The sequence below is a fragment of the Muscardinus avellanarius genome (genome assembly GCF_963383645.1).
Source record: "Muscardinus avellanarius genome assembly, chromosome: 2".
NCBI lineage: Eukaryota > Metazoa > Chordata > Mammalia > Rodentia > Gliridae > Muscardinus > Muscardinus avellanarius.
The window spans coordinates 134775026-134799548 of record NC_137787.1 but is presented as its reverse complement, the minus strand read 5'-3'; the positions used below and the strand labels follow the sequence as shown (position 1 = coordinate 134799548).

Here is a 24523-nt window from a genome sequence, read left to right as displayed (position 1 = left end):
AAAGAAAAATATATAAATTTTCTGAAAGTCTATTCACACTTCTTATGTTGTGGGTATTGGATTATGGTAATCTACTGCACACAGTTGTTACTTTAAGTAAGGGTAGAGTGACAGCTTCTGGACATTCACATTTCTTTCCTTTCTTTCTGCAGGACATGAAAGCTAAAAAAGAAAACACCTCAAGAGCTTTTGGTTTTACTTTTTTGGTTTTTATTTTTTTGTTTTTATTTTTTTTTAATTGATAAACTGTGCATACTTCATTCACAACAGATTTTCTATACATTCTACATTTAAATAGAAGTACACAGTTACTGTTAAAGATGCAGTATTATCTATCAAACATTTGCTTTATTACTGTTTTTTAGAAATTTGTTTGTCAGGATAAGCTTGATGTGTTAGGACTTAAGTATGTATATTTAGGTACCAAATATGATTGCTAACCATATGTAATTTATTAAATATGTTCACAGTTTATCTCAGACTGTTACACTAAGAAAGCAGTATATTTAAAAAAGTCTTGAATTAGTGAAATTGTAAATAACAAAAACTAATTTGAATTCCTTTTGAACTTTTTAGGCCAAAGGCAGCATGTAAAAAAATAACTTTTAAGTAGGTATTGTGGTAGATTACAAGTGTATATTTTACTGTTACTCTAATAACATCTATTATGGGATTTTAGGTGATATACTGCATCCTTAATTGTAATTGAGTGTAGCAACACTCATGTATCATGTGTAGAAATTAACACTTGCAGTTAACTGCTTAAAAAAAAACTGGAACAAATTGTCAGTGCTAAGATTCCATTAACCTTATTTTAAAAGGACTGGCCATTTATAACAAACTAGCAATTTTTATTTTTCTCAATGAGCAGGATCTGGAACTACTAAGCCATCTACTCCTACACCAACCCCTTCATCGACCCCACACCCTCCTGATGCTCAGAGCTCAACTCCTAATACCCCTTCAGCCACCCCTTCTCCCCAAGATTCAGGCTTCACCCCTCAGCCCACTTTAACTCAGTTTGCTCAGCAGCAAAGGTCTCTGAGCCAGGCAGTGCCTGTAACGACCATTCCTCTTTCCACCATGGTGACATCTATAACTACAGGAACCACGGCCACCCAGGTCATGGGAAACACTGCTGGACTTAACTTCATCAATGTAGTGGGCTCTGTTTGGTAAGTTTGCAGTAATGTCCTCATTTTCTTAAGAGAGTTTCACCAGTCTAAGTAAATTCTTATTTGTGAAATTAAGAAAAAAATTGCATACTATTCAAACTGAAAGAGAATAAATATGAACAGAAGCTGCCTCACGTGTATGTTTTAATTTTAAGCATGCATCATTACCTGCACTACGATACTTCATATTGATAGCAGCCTAGATTTTTCTTTTATTTTCTCTTACTATCTTTAATCTCTTGCTTAGCATATTAATTTTCCAAATTATATTTTAAAACCTTGATATATATACTCAGTACTTGAATTTAGCCAACCTTGCTATCACTTTCTGGCATTAAAATGACACTAAAAAAAGAAAAGAAAAATGGTACTAAGCCTGGAAACTGATTTTTAAGACAGAAAATAGCTAATTGAAGTCTGTTTGTAGTTTCTTTGTTTTTTAATCTGAAGAATGATGTGGCTGATTTTTCCTTCTACAGTGCAAGTTTAATGCTTTGTCTCATTCTCCTGCAGTGGGGCCCAGGCTTTGATGAGTGGTTCAAACCCTATGCTGGGCTGTAATACTGGTGCCATAACTCCTGCAGGAATAAACCTGAGCGGCCTTCTCCCCTCAGGAGGTCTGCTACCAAATGCATTGCCCAGTGCAATGCAGGCAGCTTCTCAAGCAGGTCAGAATATTGGAAATGATAACCTCTCTAAAAAAAAAAATGAAAGTACATGCTAAAGTGAAAAATGTTATTTTGAGATTACCACTGAAAACATTCAATGTTATTTCATGAGGTGTTATGTCCCACGTATTTTATTTCAAAAGCCTTTAAGTTTGCAAAGTTGAATTAAAAACCACCTAGTTAACAACTTCTATGAAAAACTTGGTAAACCTGTAAGTCTTTGCATATTAGATGTTCTGTAAGTCTTTGCATATTAGATGTTCTGCTTCCCAACACTGTGATAAAGTTAATTTTGGTAGTCTTATTGTTATCAGTGTACTCATATTGCAGAGAAAAGAAATGTATGTTTAAAATGTTTGTTTTGCAAGAGAGGCAGCATAGCCAAGCAGTTAAAAGCCTAGATCTGGAGCCAGACTTGCCTCAGTTTAAATTCAAGTTGGGCAGCTCACTGTGCACTCTTGGAGAATTTATTTACCTTTGTGTTTCATTTTTGTTATAAATAAAATTGGGACAGCAATAGCAGTTTGCCTCATGGTTATAAGGATTAGATAAGTAAATTAGGATGAAGTACTTAGACTGTGCCTGAGACATTAAAAATATTTCCCATCATTTGTAGTAGTAATTTTATTAATAAAGTAATAATTTTACTAATACTACTACAATCCATCAGTAATGTATTGTTCTTGCATATGCTATTTTTATGTTTTTTCCAAGATGCTGTAATGCCTTGCAACAATTCATTTTCTTACAACTGAGAAAAGTTTTAGCAGGAAAAACAATGTAGAAAAGTTTATCAAATTTTCCATAAATTATAAGAAAGAATTCAAAGAATATAAATTAAAACATGTTAGCATGTTTTTATGATTTCCTCATTCTATGTTTTTTATAATGGGCCTAAATGTGTTTTAGTGGCAGAAACCCTAAAAATAGAATTAAGTCTTTAATTTAGATTATTCACATTTACTAATAACTCTACTTAGTTGTACTATGTACACATGGCTGCAGTTGCTAATTGGAGGGAACCTTGGAGAAATCACTTAACTTTTCTCCCTTAGCCTCAGTTTCATCCACTTTAAAGCAGAAGTAAAACTATTTCAATTTGATTTGGTACTCATGAAAAATGAAGTATGTCATGCCTTCAGTAAGCTTGGAAACACTATACTGTTGCCATCCCCCTTTGTATACTATATTAGCCCTGAGAAATATAAATAGATGCCAATACCTGAAATGTATTTGCACAACAGTGATAGTTCTCTTTAAGCTATTTCTTTTCAAAAGAATTTTTCCTGAGAGCGATACAAGTTTTATCATTGTAATCTGATTATGCTTTTTCAGTTTCTTATGCGGCATAAGACTTGAGTAGTATATCACATGTGAATTTTCTGCCTCTCATCTTTCTTTAATAAAATTAACAGAGAACTAGATAAATTTTTCAGTTAATGTTTAAATTGGTATATTTTGTTAGTAAAAAACATACCTATACTTTGAGACCAACTACAGAAAACTATGGCCCACAGTTTAAGCTAAGAGGTAATTTTACATATTTAAAGGATTTTTTTTTTTTTTTTTTTTTTGGTACTGGGGATAGAACCCTTCTCTGGGCTACACTCCCAGACCTATTTTATACATTTTTTATTTGGAAACAAGGTCTCTTAAGCCAACAAGGCTGGCTTCAAACCTGCACTATCCTCCTGTATTCGCCTCCCAAGCGTGGGGATTATAAGCGTGCACCACCATGCCTGGCTAAAGGATTTTTTAAAAAAGAAAAATGTACAACAGAAGCTGTGTATATGTGGCCCACAAAAACTACTTTATGGTTCTTTACTACAAAAGTCTGCCCGTCCTCTGACCTTAAGATGTGTTCTATATATTGTGTCAGTCGTTTTTAGGAATAACAGAATTTGCAGATCATTGTTTTCTGATTTGGAGTTTTGATCCTTATACACAACATTAAACATTCTTTAGCATTCTGATTATTAGTCTTTGTAATTTTAAAAAATTAGCACAGAATACAGCTGTTCCCAGGCATATGATTATTATAATATATATACTACATAGCACTGAGAATTGTGATAGATGCCAGTACCCACAGTGTATTTACACAGCAGTGATAGCTTTGTGTTCATGGTTTCCACTTAATTTTAAACTACTATTTGTCCAGCCAATAATGACAGTAGTGAAAAAGAAGTCTCAATTTCTGAACTATAAAATATAACTTGCATCTAATATTCCACATCTTTAAAAAAAAATCTCAGTATTTATAAATATTGAAGAAAATGGACTTAAAGGTATGGAAAATACACACATCTGTAGAAAAGTATATAAAATGTACCTATATTTACTGAAGTTTAAGTTATTTTCACATGTAATAAAGTTTAAATTCGTTATAACCATGAGTTTTACTTAACAGGTGTTCCATTTGGTTTAAAAAATACTTCAAGTCTCAGGCCTTTAAATCTACTCCAGGTAAAATTGAAACACTGCTTTTGATTAACGTTTTTATGCTTTGATTTTCTTAATGTTGCTCATATAATATTTACAATTCTGAGATCTTTTATATTTTTGCTTTGCGTAGTCAGGTGGATACAGAGAAAAAGCAATATTTTAAAAACTCCCATGTTCATTAGTTTCAGCAGCCCTGCCTACTTACCCAGGAAGATACTTGACAAGAGTAGTGGTAGCAGATATACTTAACACACTAATTCACCTCCTGTATATATTATGTATACATATATTGTACTATTTGCTTAAAATATATTATTTTGTACTTGGAGATTTTTTTAATGGTTGTGTGTTCTTTTCCAAGTAAAGTATGATTTCTTAATGCAGTGCCAGGCACCTACTAGTCATTAGTAGATATTGTGTTATAACACATATCTAATGATGATTTTTATCTTTTTAACACAAGAGCCTTCTACCTCCAGGCTACAGCCCTAGCCCTACTTAATTTTTATTTGGAAACGGGGTCTCGCCAAGTTACTAAGAGCCTCACTAAGTTGCTGAGGCTGTCTTCTAACCTGCAGTCTTATTTGAGCCTCCCAAGTACTGGGATTACAAGTGTGCATCACCATGCCTGGCTTTTACTTTCTTTGTACATGTTATCATGTGAACTGACAGATCAACCAACCTGGTACCTGGTGTTTGGGATTAATAAATTAAAACATTTAATTTAAAACATAAAACTTAATTTGTTATATTCATGTTATGCCAATGTCTGCAGACTATAATTGCAGAACAGTATACTTGTAATATGGACAAGTCTACAGATTACATTGGTTTATTTATATTACTTTCAACATTGCTGTTGGAATTTGTCTTGAGGAATTTCTCTCACTTTTAAGGGAAATCCTTTCATAATGTTGATTTTTAAAAAACAAAAAGACAGCCGGGCGTGGTGGCACACACTTGTAATCCCCGCACTTGGGAGGAGGAGACAGGAAGATCACATAGGTTCGAAGCCAGCCTCTCTAGCTTGAGACCCTGTTTACAAATAAAAAAAATAAAAATAGGTCTTGGAGGGTAGCCCAGAGGTAGAAGAGTTCCATCCCCAGTACCATATTTGATCAAACAATTTTTTTTAACTATATAATCCTAAATTCTGTAATTAGAATTGACTTGGCGTTTCTCTTAAGGGCCACAAAGTGCTTATAACCTAAATCCCAAGGATAAAAATGGGAGGGAAAAAGACCTTATCTTCTGTGCATTTGGAAAGCATCATTTTAATTTTTAATCTGGAGTTTTTTGGATACTTCCAAATTTTTTAAGTTAATTCAGATTTAGAAAAAGAGAGCAAGAAATAGTCTTCATGCTAAATATGGACATCTAATGCACTTTCTTTTCAGCTCCAGAATTCCTCGCTATGTTATATTAAAATCCATGTATTTTTTGGCAAGTTTTGGGGAATCATTTGTCTTAATAATTCTTATTCACAAGTTTTGTTCTTGTTTGTGGTACTAGAGATTGAACCCAGAAGCAGTCTACCTGTGGGCTACATCCCCAGTCCTGTTTTGTTTTATTTTGAAAAAGTGCCATGCACTGACCTTGAACATGAAATCCTCTTGTCTCAGCCTCCCAAGTACTGGGATTATAGGCATGTGCCACTGCACCCAGCTTCACAACTTCTTTCTAATGCATTTAATGCTCTTATTTTATTGACATATAAGTAAAAAGATATAGTATATAAATTTGGCTAGCTATTAACTTGAAGCAGAACATTTTTAACATTTTAAGGACAGAAAACTTATTTCGTTTTGCTTTTTGTTCACCTGTTTTTTCAGTACCTCGTTCTAGTGTCTGACTTAATAAATGCTCTAAAATTAATTGTAGAATAAAAAGTATTTTTTAGAATAAAAAGTATTTTTTTAGAAGAAGCATGTGAAAGTAACCTAATTCTTGTTTAAATTCTCAGCAGCTTCCTGGTGGTTCGCTCATTTTTAACACCCTGCAGCAGCAGCAGCAACAGCAACTCTCTCAGTTTGCACCACAACAACCTCAGCAGCCCACAGCTTCTAGTCCTCAACAGCTGGGGGAGCAGGTATGGGTTTTTTAGCTTTCCCTGTACTTTTACCATAGAATTTAGGGATTTTTTTTTTTTCATATAGTCCAAGCATATTTCAGGTTGTTTAATTTGTTTGGATAAACATTTCATATACGGTTTTTCTTTATTAACAACAGTAGCTCTCTAGATGAAAAAGGAAATTCTATAGTGGAGCAAACAAGGCAAACTAAAGGAGGAGAAAGGAGAGGGGAAGAGGAAAATCTCTAAAACACACAATGTACTTAAACATATCGAAGTCAATCACTAAGCCAAGCAAGGGAAGGGGGAATGGGGTGGGAATTGGGTAGGGGTTAAATCAGTGATGTGTACATGTATGTACACACAAGTTTTTTACCCCAATATGATGTATGAATATAATGCACCAATTAAAAATTACCAGTTAGTGTGTGGCTTCTCCCCTGCACCCCCATTGCTGGGCGGGAAATGTTAAGCAGGCACTCCACCACTGAACTACATCCGATTGCCTGTTTTCTTATAGAGCAGCCACACTGAGTAGATGATATCTCCGTCTTACACAGTAGGAATCAGGTTCCAGTAAGTGAGTTGCTCACAACCTTACAGGGAATGGTAAAACCAAGTATTTCTGCCCTATTCCACATGTATTTTCTACCCATTCATCACCTTTCTGTTCATAGGATTTTGTTGTTTGTTGGGATACAGTAGCTATCAGTTAGGGTGCCTTGTCTCTGTTATATTTGGGGCAGTAGGAACACAAAAACATAATCTATACACTGCTGAACAGAATGAAATTGAATAAGGACTATAGTAAAGTACTGATTCCTGAGTCTCTTCCCCAGAGTTTCAGCATTGGTCCTTTTTGTCCAAGTCTCCCCAATCAAGTCTTCATCTTTTTTTTCCTACTCAACTCTTGATTGGATGAAGTTTGTCCTTCAATAAATTTCTCAAAAAAGACAATCAGAACTATTTTTTTATTCTTAACACATTAAGGGTTGCTTAGCTGATAAAATCCCTAATTTGCTTCCCTTTTTTTTCCAACTGTGGTAAAATACAAATAACAAAGTGTACTGTCTTAACTATATTTAAATGTATAGCTTAGTAGTGTTACATGAATTAACATTGTTGTCCTGTACATTTCTAGAATTTTTTCATCTTCTCTAAAACTTTTTACCAGTTAATATCAATTCTTTATTTTATATTCCACCCAGCCACTGCCAACCAGAATTCTGCTTTAGGTTTCTATAAGCTTAATTACTCTAGTTATATCATGTAAGTGAAATCATATAAAATTTATCCTTTTGTGTCTGCTGATGACATTTTCAAAGAAACCATTTCTTTGGATATATACTCAGAATTTAGCTTAGTGTATTTTATGGTAATTCTGTTTTTACTTTTATGAGAAGCACCATACTGTATTTACGTTGTACCTGCACTGTTTAACATTCCCACCAACAGTGTACAAGGGTTGTAGTTTCTCCAAATCCTCACCAGTACTTGTTATTGTCTGGGTTTGGGGGTTTTATTCTCTTTTCTTGTGCTGGAGGTCAAACTCAGAACTTAGAACATGTTAACCCCACACTCTGCCACTGAACTTCATCCCGGGTAACCCCCCCCCTTTTTTTTTAATAACAGCCATTCTAATAAGTGTGAAGTAAAAATCTCACTGTTGTTACTTACAGTTACCTAGTGGTAGTGAAGTGGAGGATCTTCTCACAAACGTGGTCATTTCTCTGTTCTCCTTGGGGGTGTCTCTTTTTAGGCCCTTTGCACATTTTTTATTAGAGGCTTGGCAGGTGGCCCATGGCTGTAATCTTAGCACTTGGAAGGCTGAGACAGGATGATGGAGGCCAGCGAAGACCTGCAGCAAGTTAAATAGGCTAATTGTTTTTTGTTTTTGAATTAAGTTATTTATATACATATAGCAGGTAGATAGGATTTGCAAATACTTTGTTCTATTTGTGAGTTGTCTTTTTACATTTCTGATTGTGTTCTTTGCACAGAAGTTTTTTTGATGCAGTCCATCCATTTTATTCATTTTTATTTTTTGTGCTTTGAGGTTATTGAAGTAATCATTGCCAAATTCATTGTCATGAAGTTTTTCCCTTTTTTCTCTGAGTTCTATACTTCTGTGTCTCACTCTTTAAACTTATTGAAAATGCTTCCCACTGTTAACTTGCTTATATGTTTTTGCTGCCAACCTAATTATCTTGCTCTTGTAAATGTATTTAATTAGTCATTTCGTCCAGAGGCCTCAAAGAGTTTATTTTTAATCTTTAAAGTCTAATCTTTTCACTTTGATATGTTTCAGAATTAGTCTTTCCATATCTTTACTGTAGGGGCTGTTAGTGTGTAGATTCAGGTCTTTATTTCTTGAACATTTTGTTGGAGTATAAACTTCTAGTTTCTTAAAGTAGAATCTTAATTAGGTTGAAGCCACTCTTTTCTAAAGTAAACATTGAATATCACATGCTTCCATCTCTTCCTCCCTAGCCTTTTCATTTTATATTTTGAAACAAGGTCTTGCTAAGTTAACACATGCTGGTGCTGGCCACCTGCAACCCTTCTGTCTAAGCTTCCAAACACTGGGGTTACAGGCTTGTGCCAGCACACCCGGCTCCTTATCAGTACTTTTTAAGGGGCTTTCTACAAATTTCAACCCATCGTGCCTTTATTTTCATTCCCTAGAATGTTCTAATATCACTTGTGAATTAAATGGGCTTTAGGTGTATCTTTGATTTCCAAATATTTGGGTTTTCTGGATATCTTTTTTGTGTGTGTGTGGTGGTACTGGGGTTCCTGGAAGCCCTTCTACCTCTGGGCTACACTCCCAGACCTATTTTATACTTTTTATTTGGAAACAGGGTCTCTTAAGCCAGTGCGGCTGGCTTCAAACCTGCACGATCCTCCTGTCTCCGCCTCCCAAGCGTGGGGATTACAAGCGTGCGCCACCACGCCCAGCTCTTCTGGATATCTTTCTGAAAAGATATTTTTTCTAGTTTAACTCAATATTGTCTGAAAATATAATTAAGTTGGTGAGGTTTGTTTTATAGTCCAGAATATGGTCTGTCTTGTTTAATATTGTTTGTGCATAAAAATGTATATTACATATTAGGAGTGTTCTTTATCTGAGTATATTGTTTGATGTTAGTGTTCAGATCATCTACGTTCTTACTCATTTTCTTTCTATGTGTTCTATTAATTATTCAGAAAAGTGTCAAAATCTGCATCCCAAACCATGGAAATTTCTGTTTCTCCTTTCAGTTCTGTCAGCATTGGCCAAAGGTTTCCCCCCCTCTGTTGTTTTTTTTTTTTTTTTTCCCGGTACTGGGGATAGAAGCCATGGGGCATTCTACCTCTGAGCTACACCCCCAGCCCTATTTTTTATTCTTTGTTTTGAAACAGGGTCTCACTGAGTTGCAAAGAACCTCACTAAGTAGCTGAGGCTCTCCATGAACCTAGATCCTCCTGTCTCAGCCTCCCGAATGCTGGGATTACAAGTGTATGCAACCATGTACGGCTCTAAACGTTATTTTTTGAAGCTCTTTTTTGTTTATTTTTTTGTATGATGTTGGAGATTGAACCTGGAGGCATTCTCCCTCTGAGCTACACCCCGAGCTCTATTTTATTTTGAAACAGGGTCTCCCTAGGTTGATGAGAGTCTCACTACTTGCTGAGGCTGTCCGGCCTACAATCCTCCTGTCTCAACCTTCCAAGTGCTGGGATTATAGGTGTGCACCACTATGCTTGGCTGAAGCTATATTTTTATGTGCATACATATACTAATCCTCAATGAATTGATTGGTTTTTTAAATGATTTTTATCTTTAATATTTTTTGCTTCTTGAGATTGTTAGCATAGTATATTGTTTCCTATCACTTAAGTTTTTCCATGCTTCTATTTATTATTTTTGTTTCTTATTCAACATGTATAGTTCTTATTCCAGCTAGTGATATTTAACCTCTGTTTGCAACATTTACAATCTTCTTCAGCCTTGTGGGCCTTTTTTAGGGGGGCTATTTATATCTTTTGGGTTTTGTGTTATAATAGCTCTATATATTTTTTTCTTTTTTATAATAGCTTCATTCTGCAGTTGATGTTGCATTTTCATATATTCATTTTATGGACTGGGTTCCAAGTTCAAGAATATCCTCTTTTGGATCGCGGTTCGCGGACAGCCTCAGCTACTTAGTGAGGCCCTCTGCAACTCAGTGAGACCCTGTTTCAAAATAAAGAATAAAAAATTGGGCAGGGGAGGTTGAATGCCTCTGGGTTCCATCTCCAGACCCACAAAAAAAAAAAAAAAAAAGAATATCCTCTTTTGTCAGTCAGTTCTATGCTTTCCTGTGTCATTTCTTTCTATATCCAAGAGAGGTTCCCCTCAAAATGAATGTGATTTTTGAAATGTTTGACTTCTATTCTATACTGAAATGTTTGTTTGTTTGTTTGCTGTACTGGGGGTGGAACCCAGGGGCTTTTCTACCTCCAGGCTCTACTTCCAGACCTATTTTATATTCTATTTGGAAACAGGGTCTCACTTAAGTTGCTGAGAGCCTCACTAAGTAGCTGAGTCTGGCTTTGAACCTGTGTGATCCTCCTGTCTCAGGCTCCCAAGTGCTGGGATTACAAGTGTGCACCACCATGCCTGGCCTAAAATGTTATTTCAAATACAATTTGGGGTATTAGCAAAGGATGTCTTTTGCAAAGTTAAAGTTTTTATTTTGATGAGGTCCAAGTTTATTTTTTTTCTTTATAGATTGCGCATTAGAGAACTTCACGTATCCATAGGTTCCAAAGATTGTTCTCCAACAATTTTAGTTTTCTGTTTTAAATCTATGACTATTTTTTAGCTAATTTTAGTGTAAGGTATATGACTTGGATCTGGGTTCACTGTTATTTTGGCTATGAATATCCAGTTGCTCCAAGTACAATTTGTTGAAAAGCTGTTCTTTCTCAACTGAACTACTTTTGCATCTTTATCACTGGGTTATGTATTTGTTGGTTAGAGTGTTCTGTTCTTTTGGTCTGTAGTCTACCCCTTAGCTAATATCTTACTCTCTCAATCAGAATACACTATGTAGTAGGTTTTAAGTCAAACAAAGTGGTTCATCCGACTTTATATTTCTCTCATATCTAATCTAGATCTTTTCTCTTTCCACACACAAATCCTAGAATCATCTTGTCTATATCTAAGAAAACCTTGCTGAGATATTTAAAGAAAGTGAATTAAACTTGTTGATCTCTTGAGGGAAGAATTGCCTTTTTATTATGAGTCTTTCAGTGAACACAGATACATTAGGTAGGCCAAAATCAATTGTAGTTTTGGTATATAAATCTTGTATTTGTTTTGTTAGACTTATTCCTAAATTTTTCTCCTGCCTTTGAGTAATTACAAATTATATTATTATCTTAATTTTTGTTCCTATATTAATTACTAGTATGTAGGTTTTGTTTGTTTGGTTGGTTTTTTGTGGTCCTGGGAGAAGAACCCAGGGACTTGTCTACATTTTATTTGGAAACAGGGTCTCACTAAGATGCTGAGAGCCTTACTAAGTAGCTGAGGCTGGCCTTAAACCTGTGCGATCCTCCTATCTCAGCCTCCTATGCTCTGGGATTACAAGTATGAGCTACCACACCCAGTGTGTAGTATTGCTTTTTGTTTTATGAATCTCACATTTTGCAGTTCTACTTAAAACTTGCTAGCTTTTATTTTTTCCTTTACAGTCTGTATGCGAACTTAATTTCCTTAAATTACTCTACTGTCTTAAGAAGTTATACTCAAATGTTTCAAGGAGTGTTTTAAGCTTTAGAAAATTGTTTTGATCAGCTTTATAAAAGTCTTAGGACAATTTAACAGGAGTCTGTCTCCAAAGAAAGTCTTAGGGATTATTAATAGAGCATCAAACAGTAAACAGTAAGTAGGATTCAATTATGAAAAATGGTTTTCAGATTTTGCTAATTCTAGATACTTTTCTATGGTAGTGGGGGTTGAACTGTGGTGGGGGAGGGGCACTCTGCTATTGAGCTACAGTCCAAGCTCTTTTTATTTTTTTATGTTGAGATAGAATCTCACTGAATTGCCAAGGCTGGCTTCAAACTTGGAATCCTCTTCCTCAGCCTCCTTAGTCACTAGGATTATAGATGTGTGCCACCAGGCCTAGCTTCTCCATTCTTTTTATACAGGGTCTTGCTAAATTGCCTGGGCTGCCGGGCGTGGTGGCGCACGCTTCTAATCCCAGCATTCGGGAAGCTGAGACCGGAGGATCACGGTTTGCAGACAGCCTAAGCTACTTAGTGAGGCCCTCTACAACTCAGTGAGACCCGGTTTCAAAATTAAGAATAAAAAATAGGGCAGGGGGTGTAGGTTGGAGGTCGACTGCCCCTGGGTTCCATCCTCAGACCCGCAAAAAAATAAAAAGAAAAAAAATAAATTGCCTGGGCTGGCCTCAAAATTGATATATCTGGCCTTCGCCTCTCTAGTAGTTGCGATTATAGGTGTATGCCACTGTGCTCAGCCTAATTCTGTATATTTAACTAATCTAATGTTGATATATTTTCTCATACAGGACAAAACCTTATTTGTTTTCCCTAGCTTAGAATTGCCTTTTCTGTGTATAAGTTACTCATTTTTTAAATTCAGGGTTCTGAACAAGGCTCAACTAGTCAAGAACAGGCCTTATCTGCTCAACAAGCTGCTGTTATCAACCTCACTGGAGTAGGAAGTTTTATGCAGTCACAGGCAGCTGGTAGGTATCTTTATAACTTGATATACAGCTGAATTTATTGAAAGTATCTATTTCAAATCTCACCACTTACCTTCCCTTGTAAGAGTAATCAAGAAAAGTAGTATATAATCTGTGAACTACTAAATCAATAAATTGATGGCTAACTAAAGTTTTCATTAACTTGACAGTTGGCTAATTAAGAAATCTTTGACTTTATATTTACAGCAATTGTTTTTATCATTTATTTGGCATATTTTTACATAATATTCTAACTTAATAGGAAGCTCCAAAACTGTTTTCAGTATTCATAGGTAATTATCCTACTTTGTAGTTGCATGACTTAAATTTTAGTCAGTTGAAGACAGTAATTTTAGTTTCACATTTATTTAAAGTCAGCAAGCAACATGGATAGGAAAACTCTGGTAGAGTTTGAGGATTTACTGACCATGTTGTCAACATTTTGTGTTCTCACTGTGAGCTTACTATGATTCCTTGATGTTTCTATACAACACACAGTTTCTGAATTTAGAATTCCTTTTAGAATAATTATGGTTTTCCTTTTGAAAATAAATAATCCTTGTATAAAGTTCTTAATATAAAGTTAATTTCCAAATGAAAACTTATACTTGTGTGGTAATAAAGTATATAAATATAAGTTTTCTAAAATACCTTTAGTGTAACTTAGTGGAAAGAACCTTAAGCTAAAAAGTCATGAATGTTTCTGAATCCAGACTTGGCACTAATTACTTTGAGGTAGTTACTTAAATCATATAGGCCTTACACTGCCTTATTTGTACATGAGAGCTGAACTGATTCATCTACCGACTTTGTTGTTAAGATAATTTGGGTTTCCTTTATCCTTTTTTTTTCCCCTACCTCATTGGGTGTGTCTTTTAAAAACTTTTAAAAAATACCAGCAGTATCAAATTCCTTTGAGATGCAAGATTGGGAATAAAGTGCATTGGAACATGTGTATTTCCTTCCCTTTCTTTGTCCAGAAAGTTCCACAATCATTGATACCCTCAACTAACAGGAGACTGTACTAAATTTATTCTGAAATGTCTTGTGATTGATACTTAAGATTAATCATACTGCTAACTTTTCTCTTTCATTTTCTGTTGTCCTTTTCTAACCCTGGGAGCCTTCAAACTTTTTGACTGGCCTGCTTTCCCCTTCTCCTCTCTGTAGTGTTGTCTCAGCTTGGCTCTGCCGAGAACAGACCTGAGCAAAGCCTTCCTCAGCAGAGATTCCAGCTCTCCTCTGCCTTTCAACAGCAACAGCAACAAATACAAGTAATCCAGCAACTTCACTCTGATTACATTTTTGATACTCAGCTCCAAAAGCACCTCAAAATACTTTGCATTAGTTTTATTTTACTGTCTTTTATGACTTTACAGTTATTGTTAATTTATACATTTTACTTTTAAATCTGACATTCTAGCCAGTCAGCTTGGAGCACTGAATTTATTTTGTACACTTAAGCAATACTCTTAATTCAAAATCTTTCTTGACATGCTGGTGGCACATTATAGCAATACTTCTTCTAGTGTGCAGTATATTTTGAAATAGATATACAAGTGCCAGTTGTTAACTTTCTATATTGTACTGCAGAAGTGTTCCTATTAGTTATTTTAGGAAGGAAAATCAGCATATTAAATTTAACTATCTTGATGTCAGGGAGGTTTTTTAACTGATCTAAATTATCACTATATAACAAAATGGTAACTGAAGTTGCTGAGTTACTGCAATATAGACTGGCAGGGCAAAGTAACAAATAATCCTGAAGTTTGCAAAGAGTGATTTTCAAAGCCCTCAGCAGGCTTCTGTGCCACTGGTGCTGTCTGACTGTGCATTGTCTTGATGTGTTATAGCCCTTTTTTGTTATCTTGGTGCTTTCTCCCTTTCAGTTTTGTTTTCATCATTCTCAAAAAAAGCAGCTTTCCAAACCTATCTGCATTTAGCATAACTTTTTTCCCTTGCATTTTGCAGCAGTTGCGATTCTTGCAGCATCAAATGGCTATGGCAGCAGCAGCAGCACAGACAGCTCAGCTACATCATCATCGGCATCCAGGCAGCCAGTCAAAAAGTAAAATGAAGAGAAGCACACCATCCACTCCAAAATTCTGAGTTTTTTTTCTTTAAGAGCATTGAATCAAACGGATTTTCTATTTCATTGTTTTTTAATGTGTCAGTATTTTACATTGCTAGATGTACAAACTTTATACAGAAGCACAACCCTATGATTTTTAAATAAAAACAGGGAAATGGTTTAACAAACGGGTTCATTTGCCTGAGTCATTACTTTTTAAAAAATATTCCACTGTAAATATATGTGAAAGTGATGTAAAAAATACTAGAAACATCTTTCAGAAGAATGTAGTTTAATATTTATTTAGTATAAAAAGTTTGTGCAGTTTAACAAATATAGTTTTTACAAATGTTTTGAGAACATAATGGCTATTTATTTGGGTTTCATACTTTTAATTACTTCATCCATTAGTTTCTTTACTTCTTTGTGTCTTGTAACTGCTCGGCTCATACAGTCCTGAAGTTTAGCTCCAGTCAGCCCACTTCCACCTGAAAAATTATTGTACCAACACTTAGTCTCCCAGTTACCTTATTTTGTAAAACATCAAACTCATGTCAAATTATGAAACAAAATAGGATAATGTAAATCAGTGGTGTGGTCTGAAGCCATGCAAGTTACGTTTTAATGTGACTTCTAAGAGAGTGGTATATGCTGTAAGTTTTAAGAACTTTAGGAACTCCCATATACAGCATAATAAAGAGATAATAAAGAAACCAGTCTTATATTAAGTAAGCAATAAAACATCCCAATTCCATTTGGCCCACCCAAATACAAAGCTCACACTGGGATGTGTAATACTGAAGTGACGGGAACATGCCTGGTTTGTGAAGACAACAAAGCCTGCTTTTGTCATCCATTACTAGTGTTAAGGTTCCTGTTGCCAGTAGCTCCTCCTCTCCAGTAGGGTCAACTATCAGCAAAGTACTATTTAAAAGAGAAATTTAAAAAGGTGTAGGTTATCAATCCAGAGGACAAATTTACTCTAACAGAATACTAAAAGCACTATCTGTATTTCAGCTTACATATGGAAGAGCTAGAAAAGAAGAACTGGGGCCAGGCCAGTGGTGGTACATGCTTTGTAATCCCAGCATTTGAGGTTTGTGGACAGCCTCAGCTACTTGGCGAGGCCCTTCACAGCTCAGTGAGACCCTGTCTCAAAAATTCAAAAAAGACTAAAAACTAGGGCTGGGGGAGTATAGCTCAGAGGTACAGTGCCCCTGGGTTCTATCCCTGGTACCGCAACCAGAAAAGAACTGGTAAGAAATCAGGAAAGTTAAGTAGCAACCTGAAATCTAATATTTTTAAAACTTATGGGCATAATAAAATCCTTGACAAAAACTGAGCTTCAGATAAATCTTTAATGAATTTTAAAGTAAGATTACACAGGAATAGAAAGTGGGGCATATACAGCTCAGTGGTACAGTATATACCAAGGCAAGTGGAAAATCTTACTAGAAATCACCAATTGTGATTTCCTCAGGAAAGGACTCAACTGTCCAAGGCAAACTAGGGTTTATGGTAACCACAAGCATTACTTGAAGAGTTAAAAGCTGTGTAACAAGCCATTACCTTAATCTGAAATAAATTTTTTGTATATTTAACTTACTCATCAAAAATAGCAAAGGAAGTTGCAACAGGGTGAGTTGTAATATTCAAATATCTTTTCTTCTTTAAATTAACTTCTGCTAAACCAGTTTCTTCACTTATAGTAACTTCAGGCAACTGTACTATAAAAAAGGTAAATATATAAAATAAGTATTATAATTAAATGATTTCCATACTTTCAATTTACTTTTTCCTTGGTTAACTTGTCCATAGTCAATATAAAAAGTATGCTAAAATTAAGGGAAATGGTGGAGATAAACATTGTTTTTCAAAGCAACTGGCATTCCTGCCTATTATTTTTTGGTGGTACTGGGGTTCACAGAATCCCTTCTACCTTCGGGCTACACTCCCAGACCCATTTTATACTTTTTTATTTTTGGAAACGGGGTCTCTTATGCCAGCATGTGCACAGCTGGCTTCAAACCTGCGCAATCTCCTGTCTCTGCCTCCCAAGCTCAGAGATTACAAGCATGCGCCACCACGCTTGGCTATTCTTAATTTTTTAAAGTTTATGAAATAAAATGTCTAGCCACTTTTTATACATCAAGTACTGTTTTAAGCATTTTCACACTTTCATTGCATTCATTGAATCAAACTCAAACATTTCAGCATTTCAAAGCCAGAAATGGTGGCACATACTCCCAGTATTTGGGAGGCTGAGACAGGAGGATCACAGGTTTGAGGACAGTTTTAGCTACTTAGGCCCTCCACAACTTAGACCCTATCTCAAAATAAAGAATAAAAAATAGGGCTGGGAGTGTAGCTTAAGAAGCAGAATGCCCCTGGGTTCGATCTACAATACTGCAAAAAAAGGTATGTGTGTGTCTATGTGTATAAAATCACCCTTTCATTACAAATAAAGAAGCAAAGTGGTAGAGCCAGGATGCAAGCCCCATACTAAATGTGACCACTCGATTATAATACTGTTATGCTTGACTACTTTTACCTCCAATTAAATATTGTATCATCAGTACAATGTAGTGAAAGGAAAAAGGTACAAGTCACTGAAATCCTAAGAAACTAGTACTTATGGCCTTAGAGTAAAAGCAGAATCCAGTCTATTCCTTCAGATAACAAAAAAACTTGAGTATACTTGTAGATATATCTGCACCTACACCATAGTTAAAACTCTTACTTCTCCATGTTGAAGATATTTTGTGAAGGATTTAACTCAGATGGGTGGAGTAAGGGCAACAAACTTTTTTTTTTGCTGTACTGGAGATGGAATTCAGGGGCTTTCTACCTCCGAGCTACCTCCGAGTGGCTGAGGCTGTCTGAGAACAGCATTCCTCCAGTCTCAGCCTCCTGAATTCTGGGATTACAAGCATGCGCCACCATGCCTGGCGGCAACAAACATTCTAAAGGCAGTTAGTGAGTAGAAACTTCAGGGAGCTGGGTGTGGTGCGGCATGCTTATAATCCCAGCATTTGGATGGCTGAGATAGGAGTATGGAGGTTCACAGACAGCCTCAGGTACTTAGTGAGGCAGAGACCCTGTTTCAAAAACAGGGCTGGAGGTGTTGCTCAGAGGTAGAATGCCCCTGGGTCCCATCCCCAGTACTGGGGGAAAAAAAAAAAAAAAAAAAAAAAGTTGAAAAATCCAAGGATATCTAACAGTTTTATGTTATTCTTCTTCTTTTTTTTTTTTTTTTTTTTTTTTTTTTTGGTGGTACTGGGGTTCCTGGAAACACTTTTACCTCCGGGCTGCACTCCCAGACCTATTTTATATTTTTATTTGGAAAGAGGGTCTCTTAAACCAGTGAGGCTGGCTTCAAACCAGCGCAATCCTGAAGAGTGCGCCACCATACCTGGCTCTATGTTCATTAACTTAAAAAAACCATAATAACCAAATCTTAAAAACCTTCTAAGTTTATTGAGCACATATACATTAAATGTTTCACAAAATAAAAATTCCAAATCTTTAGTAGGAATACTTTTATTAAGATTGCTTACCATTTTTTAAAGCTGCTAACAAAGCAAACGTGCAGGCATCCAAAATGTTTCCATCATAATCGAGGCAAATGAGATCACAGTATAGAGTCCAAGCAAGCTAAAGTAGTTTACACAAAAAGAAAATAAACTTCTGAAGGGTAGAACATACTATTGCTTAAAAATTAAGGATTTAGAAGCCATGCTAAGGCTCAAAAACTTAAGAAACTGAACATGTTTGTTGAAAGCTGGCTTATAACTACCAACCTAAAAAGTGACAAATATCTCCATTTCCCTCAAGGGAGGACAGATGCCGAAAGAATTTCCATTCTTGTTAGGTTAGCAAATGAGAAGAGGGCTTTTGAGAGCCCTAGGTGAAACTCAAAATTTACTTTCCCACAGAAAGCTTAATAGAGGATATGCATGTTTTACAGTAATAATCTGTAGATAATCTAACAGGAAAAGCTGCTAGGTGCTAATTAACCTAGTTATAAGTTTTCAAACAGACTTCTGGGATCTGCTGTATGGATTCACTTTAAACTCCTATTAGCATGATCAAAAATTAGTGTGCTAGAAGAATAAAAGATTAACTAAAATTTAAGTGGACTAGCTTAAAAGATAGGAAGTTAATAAATATGTTCATTTTTATTGCAGTTTAGATAATGATAGAAGACGTTTTTTTCTTACTGAGTTCCATCAAAAATTTATAAAACTTCTATATAAGGCTTTTGTGGCTTGTCCTAATTTCCCTGTTCAATTTCCCTACAAAAATCACTTAAGAAATAATAAAAGCTCAGTTCTTCTTTATTCTTACCTTCCCAGGAGAAATGCATAAGTCCTCTTTCTGAATTATCTGTGAGCTTATGACAAAAGAGTACACAGTAAATGAAAGGTCATAAACTTTGAAAATTAATGATAGTAAAATTTTATAATTATAGTCTTACTTTTCAATGACATCTGCAATGAACTGGCTAGCTACTTGGGCCTCTTCTCCAGGAGGTCCAGACCGAAATCTTGATGAACACAGGGGTGGTAGATCCACATTAGGAACTGAAAGAAACACTCTTCAGCTATGAACTAAACTTTAATGTTCTGATTTACTTAAGTGTTAAAGGTATTATGGCCATGAATAGACTTTTCCAAGTGGAAAGTACAACATTAAACATATTCTTTGGATTCCACCCCCCCCCCCACGGTACAGGGAATGGAACATTCTACTTCTGAGCTATGCCCCCAGCCCTTATTTTTATTCTTCAGGGCCTCAATAAATAGCTGAGGCTTTCCACAAACTACAATCCTCCTCTCAGCCTCCCAAGTACTGGGATTACAAACATGTGCCACAACACCCAGCTCTATTCTTTATGAATTTTTTTTAAAAACTCAGGTTTAAGGAGAAAATCATACTTTCCTGATGTTTTCCAGCTTTTTTTTTTCTTTTTTAAAGCAACTATATTAGACCTCAATCTAAATACTTCATTAAAGTTTTCCTGGTTTATTTCAAAGTACCTCAGTCTGTAACAAGACAGCCTCTCTGGTATATCCAACTTATTTTAATCAACATTTTATAACTGTTGATTCTTACCATAAAGATGATCCAAGACAAGAAAAAAAGTTGCATAGTAGAAAGACTATGAAAAGAAAGGTTGCAATGATAGCCCTTTGACCACAATCTCTTTAATCCCAGTATCGGGGAGGCTGACAGGAGGATCACAGATTCAAGCACAGCCTCAGCAACCTAGTGACCTGTTTTAAAGCAAAAAATAAAAAGGGCTGGGAGTGGGAGCTCAGAGGTAGAATGCCTTGGCTTCAATCCCTGGTACCAAAGAAAAAGGTTCTATTTGCTTGGTTGACAACACTTGAATATATAAACAAGATCAATTTTATGAAATTCTATATTGTGCTCTTATGCTGTCTTCTAACACAAAAACAGAAAGCTTATAATGATTAGTATTAAGTGTGTTTAAAATTAAATTGTGTTTAAAATTAAAAAATCATTGAACTTACCAACATATCCTTTTTCAGGGGCATCTGTTGGTGGTGCTGCAAATTCCTATAGAAGCAAATTTTTTTCTCTTGAAAGAAACTACTAATTGTGGAAACAGCTTAGCAATCAGTCATGAAAGGTGGTAATAACACATCATAACCATGAACAGTGCTTGGGGGAATTGTATCAGGGGCTCTAAGGATGTGTCACTGATCCTCGGCAAGGTAAAAGGCAGTATAGTATATACTATACATTATATAGCGGGCTATACCACAGTGCTATTCATAAGGGTTATATTAATTGGGTTTCTGCCCCACCCTCCTCATGCAGTAGACAAAAATTTGCATTTAACTTTAAGTTAGTGACTGCAAGAGTTAAGAATTACAATGTAAGTTAAGTACAAAAAGCTCTGCAATCACTAACCCATTTCAAGTATCAGACCCAACAACGGCTAAGAGATTTAAGGCAAAACATTTAGCCATTCAACTTCCTCATCTCTCAAAATGTACTCTTATGGTGTGTTAATGAGAATCAAGAGATAATGCCATTAGGTCCCTAACATAAAACCTGGCAAGAAGAGCTCAAATCTTATTAGATAAGGTGTCTGAAATATACCTCAAACTTTTCTTTTGAAAAATTTCAATTGTCTACACATCTACACACATTTAAGGCCATTACTAAGAGGATAGTACCTTACAAATCTCTTAATTTCTCAAATGCTATGAAATTTTAAATTCTTTGAAAAGGGAGATGAGAATTTAAAATTGTTTCATTATGCATTTAACAAGTGTTATAAATTATAGTTACTAAATTTGTGAGATATATAATATTCATAGGAGAAATCTCTTTGGGAAATTAAATGCTAAAAAATGGATATCTGAGTGCCTAATCAACAACAGGATTACAAATGTCTTTGACTAATAACTACATGAAACCAATTTGGGAATTCAAATATCAAGAGGACATATATTAAACCTACCGCTTTAACGCCACAAATTACTGTAGTATTTCCCAGCTTGACTAAAGCAGAACCATCTGCTGTGCTAATTGAACCTGAAAAGTAGTGTTTAAAGCAAATGAAAAATCCATGAAAGGAAAACAGCATTATCTACACAATTTAAAATCAGTGTTTCAGTTTGCTCTATAAATACCTTGCTGCACCTCTCATATACCTATGAAAATTTATTCCAATTAAGTCAGATTTCAAAATGGCATTACTAATCAAAACTAATGTTTTAGAAATGATTTCCCAGCCGGGCCTGGTGGCACATGCTTGAAATCCTAATACTTAGGAGATTGACAGAGGAGAAATAGAGGTTCTCTGCCAGGTTTAGCTACATAGTGAGGCCCTCTGCAACTTAGTGAGACTCTGTTTCAAAAATTAAAGAAAAAATAGGGCTGGGGTACAGCTCGGAGACAGAATGCCTGAGTTCAATCCCCAGTACCACACGCGCGTGCGCACACACACACACACACACACACACACACGATTTCTCTATCCTTGAATCAAGCTAATCATTTTCCACTTAGTCACAGGTCTGTTAGGCACATATAAATCTCTTAACAGAAAAACATCAAAAAACTAAGCAGTGCAGTGCAGAGGCTAAAATTTGGAAATGCCATACATTTGAAAATACATGCTCACCTATGTTGACAGTTGTGGTTCTGAATTCACCAAGTTCTCTTCCATCAGGACGACAGTTTTCTTTCTAAATATGTATAGGAAATCCCATTTATATACATCAAGGGAAACATATCCTCATTAATTCAAATAAATAAAGTTAAGAAAAGAAACATGTGGCTGGGTGTGGTGGTGCAGGCTTGTAATCCCCGCGCTTGGGAGGCGGAGACAGGAAGTGCGCAGGTTCAAAGCCAGCCTTGCTGGCTTCGGAGACCCTGTTCCCAAATAAAAATATAAAAATGGGTCTGGGAGTATAGCCCGGAGGTAGAAGGGTTTCCAGGAACCCCAGTACCACCAAAAAAAAAAAAAAAAAAAAAGAAAGCAAAAGAAACATGTGATGTTATCAGAAGGTGTAAGTTATATGTACATAATAACGACTTTACTCACCAAAAATCTCCTGTAATACTCCAGAGGTTCCACAGTTCTGAAACATGTTAAAACACAAATCTATGGTAAGTTAAAGAATCTTAACAAATCCAGAATGTAGCCAAGATTTTAAGAGTGTGATAATGTAGCATAAATGTCCACAATCTGTATATTCCATAAATTCTGATGTTTGTGTTGCCACCTGTGACTGTTAAAAGTGGGTATCACTGCAGTAGCAATCACACTCCATTGTTATCCATAACTTCTTAAACAATTAAGAGAACTGGAGTCCTATGCTCTTGGGCATCTTTGAAAGAGAAACAGTCCTAGGTTAAAATAGTCATGTCATTTTTGCTCTCAACCTAGTGATCATGAAAAAGTTACATCTTTTAATTTTCGCTGCAACTGAAGTTTATCATATTCTTCCATTATGATACCAGGCAATATGCCTGCAACTCTGACCACGACAGAGATCCATAGATGTTTGTATAGTTGTGGGAGGCATGTTTAAACTCACGGTTACACTTTGAAATTCTAAATGTAACGTCACTCCTAGATTTTGTTGTTCAGAAAAGTTTATATATATAGACATATGTCTATATATATATGAGTTGTCTATACATATATATGAATAAGTCGGGTTTGTACCCCAAATAAAGGACAACTGTTACAGCACCATTGGCTACAAATAAGATTTTGCACCTTATTTATTTCATTCATTTAAAAATTTCACTGTGCGCCCACAGGCTTCACCAGAGTGGCACCCAAAAAGGCTTTAGCTGAAATTTTCCGAGCGCGGCACAGCCCTGAGGGGGCTGCGCGGCTGGCCAGCGGGCTCGGCTCCTCGGGCGCCCCCCTCACCGCGCTCGGCCCCGGCTCCCGTCCCACGTAGGGAAGAAGCCCCTGTCCAGCGCTGCGACCGCCGCTACGGCCTCCCGCCCGTCGCCTGCTTCGTCGGGGAAGGAGGAACCCCGGTGGAGAACAGTCGCCGCTAAGAGCAGCCGCCATCCGCCAGGCACAGCCCGGGGCCGCCAGCACCAACACTCACTTGAACCCCGCCGCCATCTTCGCGCTCGTGCGCCTGCGCTGCGCCTGCGCAGACCGCGCCGACCCCGCGCAACCCCGCCCGACCCCACGCGACCCCGCCCGACCCCGCGCCGACCCCGCGCGACCCCGCGCCCGCTCCGCCGCCGCACTTTCGACACGGACGCCGGGGCCTCCCCGCTGCGATGGCCGAAGACCCGGGCCGGAGGGGCCGTCCCCACCCGCCTTCGAACGACCTCCCCTCCCGGACGCCTCTCTAGGCTTCCTTGCCTGGAGGTATTTTGACGAATCTGCTATTAGGTCAGATCAGTGTCCTTCCTTAAAAAGGCTTTTAGCTCAGATTAACACGAGAAAACCGAGTTCACGGGGAAGAAATCAGTATTGGTGTCGAACACCATCCCAGAGCTTCCACGTCCTTCTCCCGCCCCTGAAGCTGGCCCTGGGCTTGCCTCTCCTCAGGTAGCCCTCTGTCTGCTCCAGCACCTGGGAAACGCACACCAGGGTACCCTGCAGTCCAGAGGAGCAGCTGCCAGAGGACTGCAGATGAAATTTAGAACACCCGACTAAATTTGAATGCCGTATAAAAAGTAGCTTGCTCTTTAGTATTAGTACGCCCCAAATAATGCTTGTTACCTGTTGTTAGAAGTTCTTGGGGAAGGGGAGGGGGATAGAAAGAGCCCAGCATTGTGAATGTAACTAATACATGACCACAATTTTAAAAAATATTATAGACCAAAACTCCTTT

General features: G+C 36.7%; 2 protein-coding genes across 2 annotated transcripts in view; one reads left to right on the top strand and one right to left on the bottom strand.

Moving 5' to 3' along the window:
- The window catches only part of SUPT20H (SPT20 homolog, SAGA complex component), a gene marked incomplete at both ends in the record, with an annotated part of 48920 nt that extends 33749 nt beyond the window's left edge, over window positions 1-15171 (top strand). The window contains 8 exon segments of the mRNA XM_080689444.1: window positions 872-1175; window positions 1689-1843; window positions 4254-4309; window positions 6255-6377; window positions 12997-13102; window positions 14270-14325; window positions 14328-14373; window positions 15071-15171. Of these exon segments, the coding sequence (XP_080545570.1) occupies window positions 872-1175; window positions 1689-1843; window positions 4254-4309; window positions 6255-6377; window positions 12997-13102; window positions 14270-14325; window positions 14328-14373; window positions 15071-15171 (947 nt within the window).
- A 371-nt stretch (window positions 15172-15542) lies between these two features.
- Window positions 15543-24463, bottom strand: EXOSC8 (exosome component 8; the record flags this gene model as incomplete). Its single annotated transcript, XM_080689443.1, has 13 exons — window positions 15543-15658; window positions 15988-16094; window positions 16777-16897; window positions 18728-18824; window positions 19518-19563; window positions 19648-19753; window positions 20708-20753; window positions 21667-21740; window positions 22333-22396; window positions 22756-22792; window positions 23783-24071; window positions 24172-24315; window positions 24412-24463. 13 exons carry the CDS (start codon window positions 24461-24463, stop codon window positions 15543-15545), a joined length of 1299 nt encoding a protein of 432 aa, XP_080545569.1.
- Window positions 24464-24523: the final 60 nt, after the last annotated feature.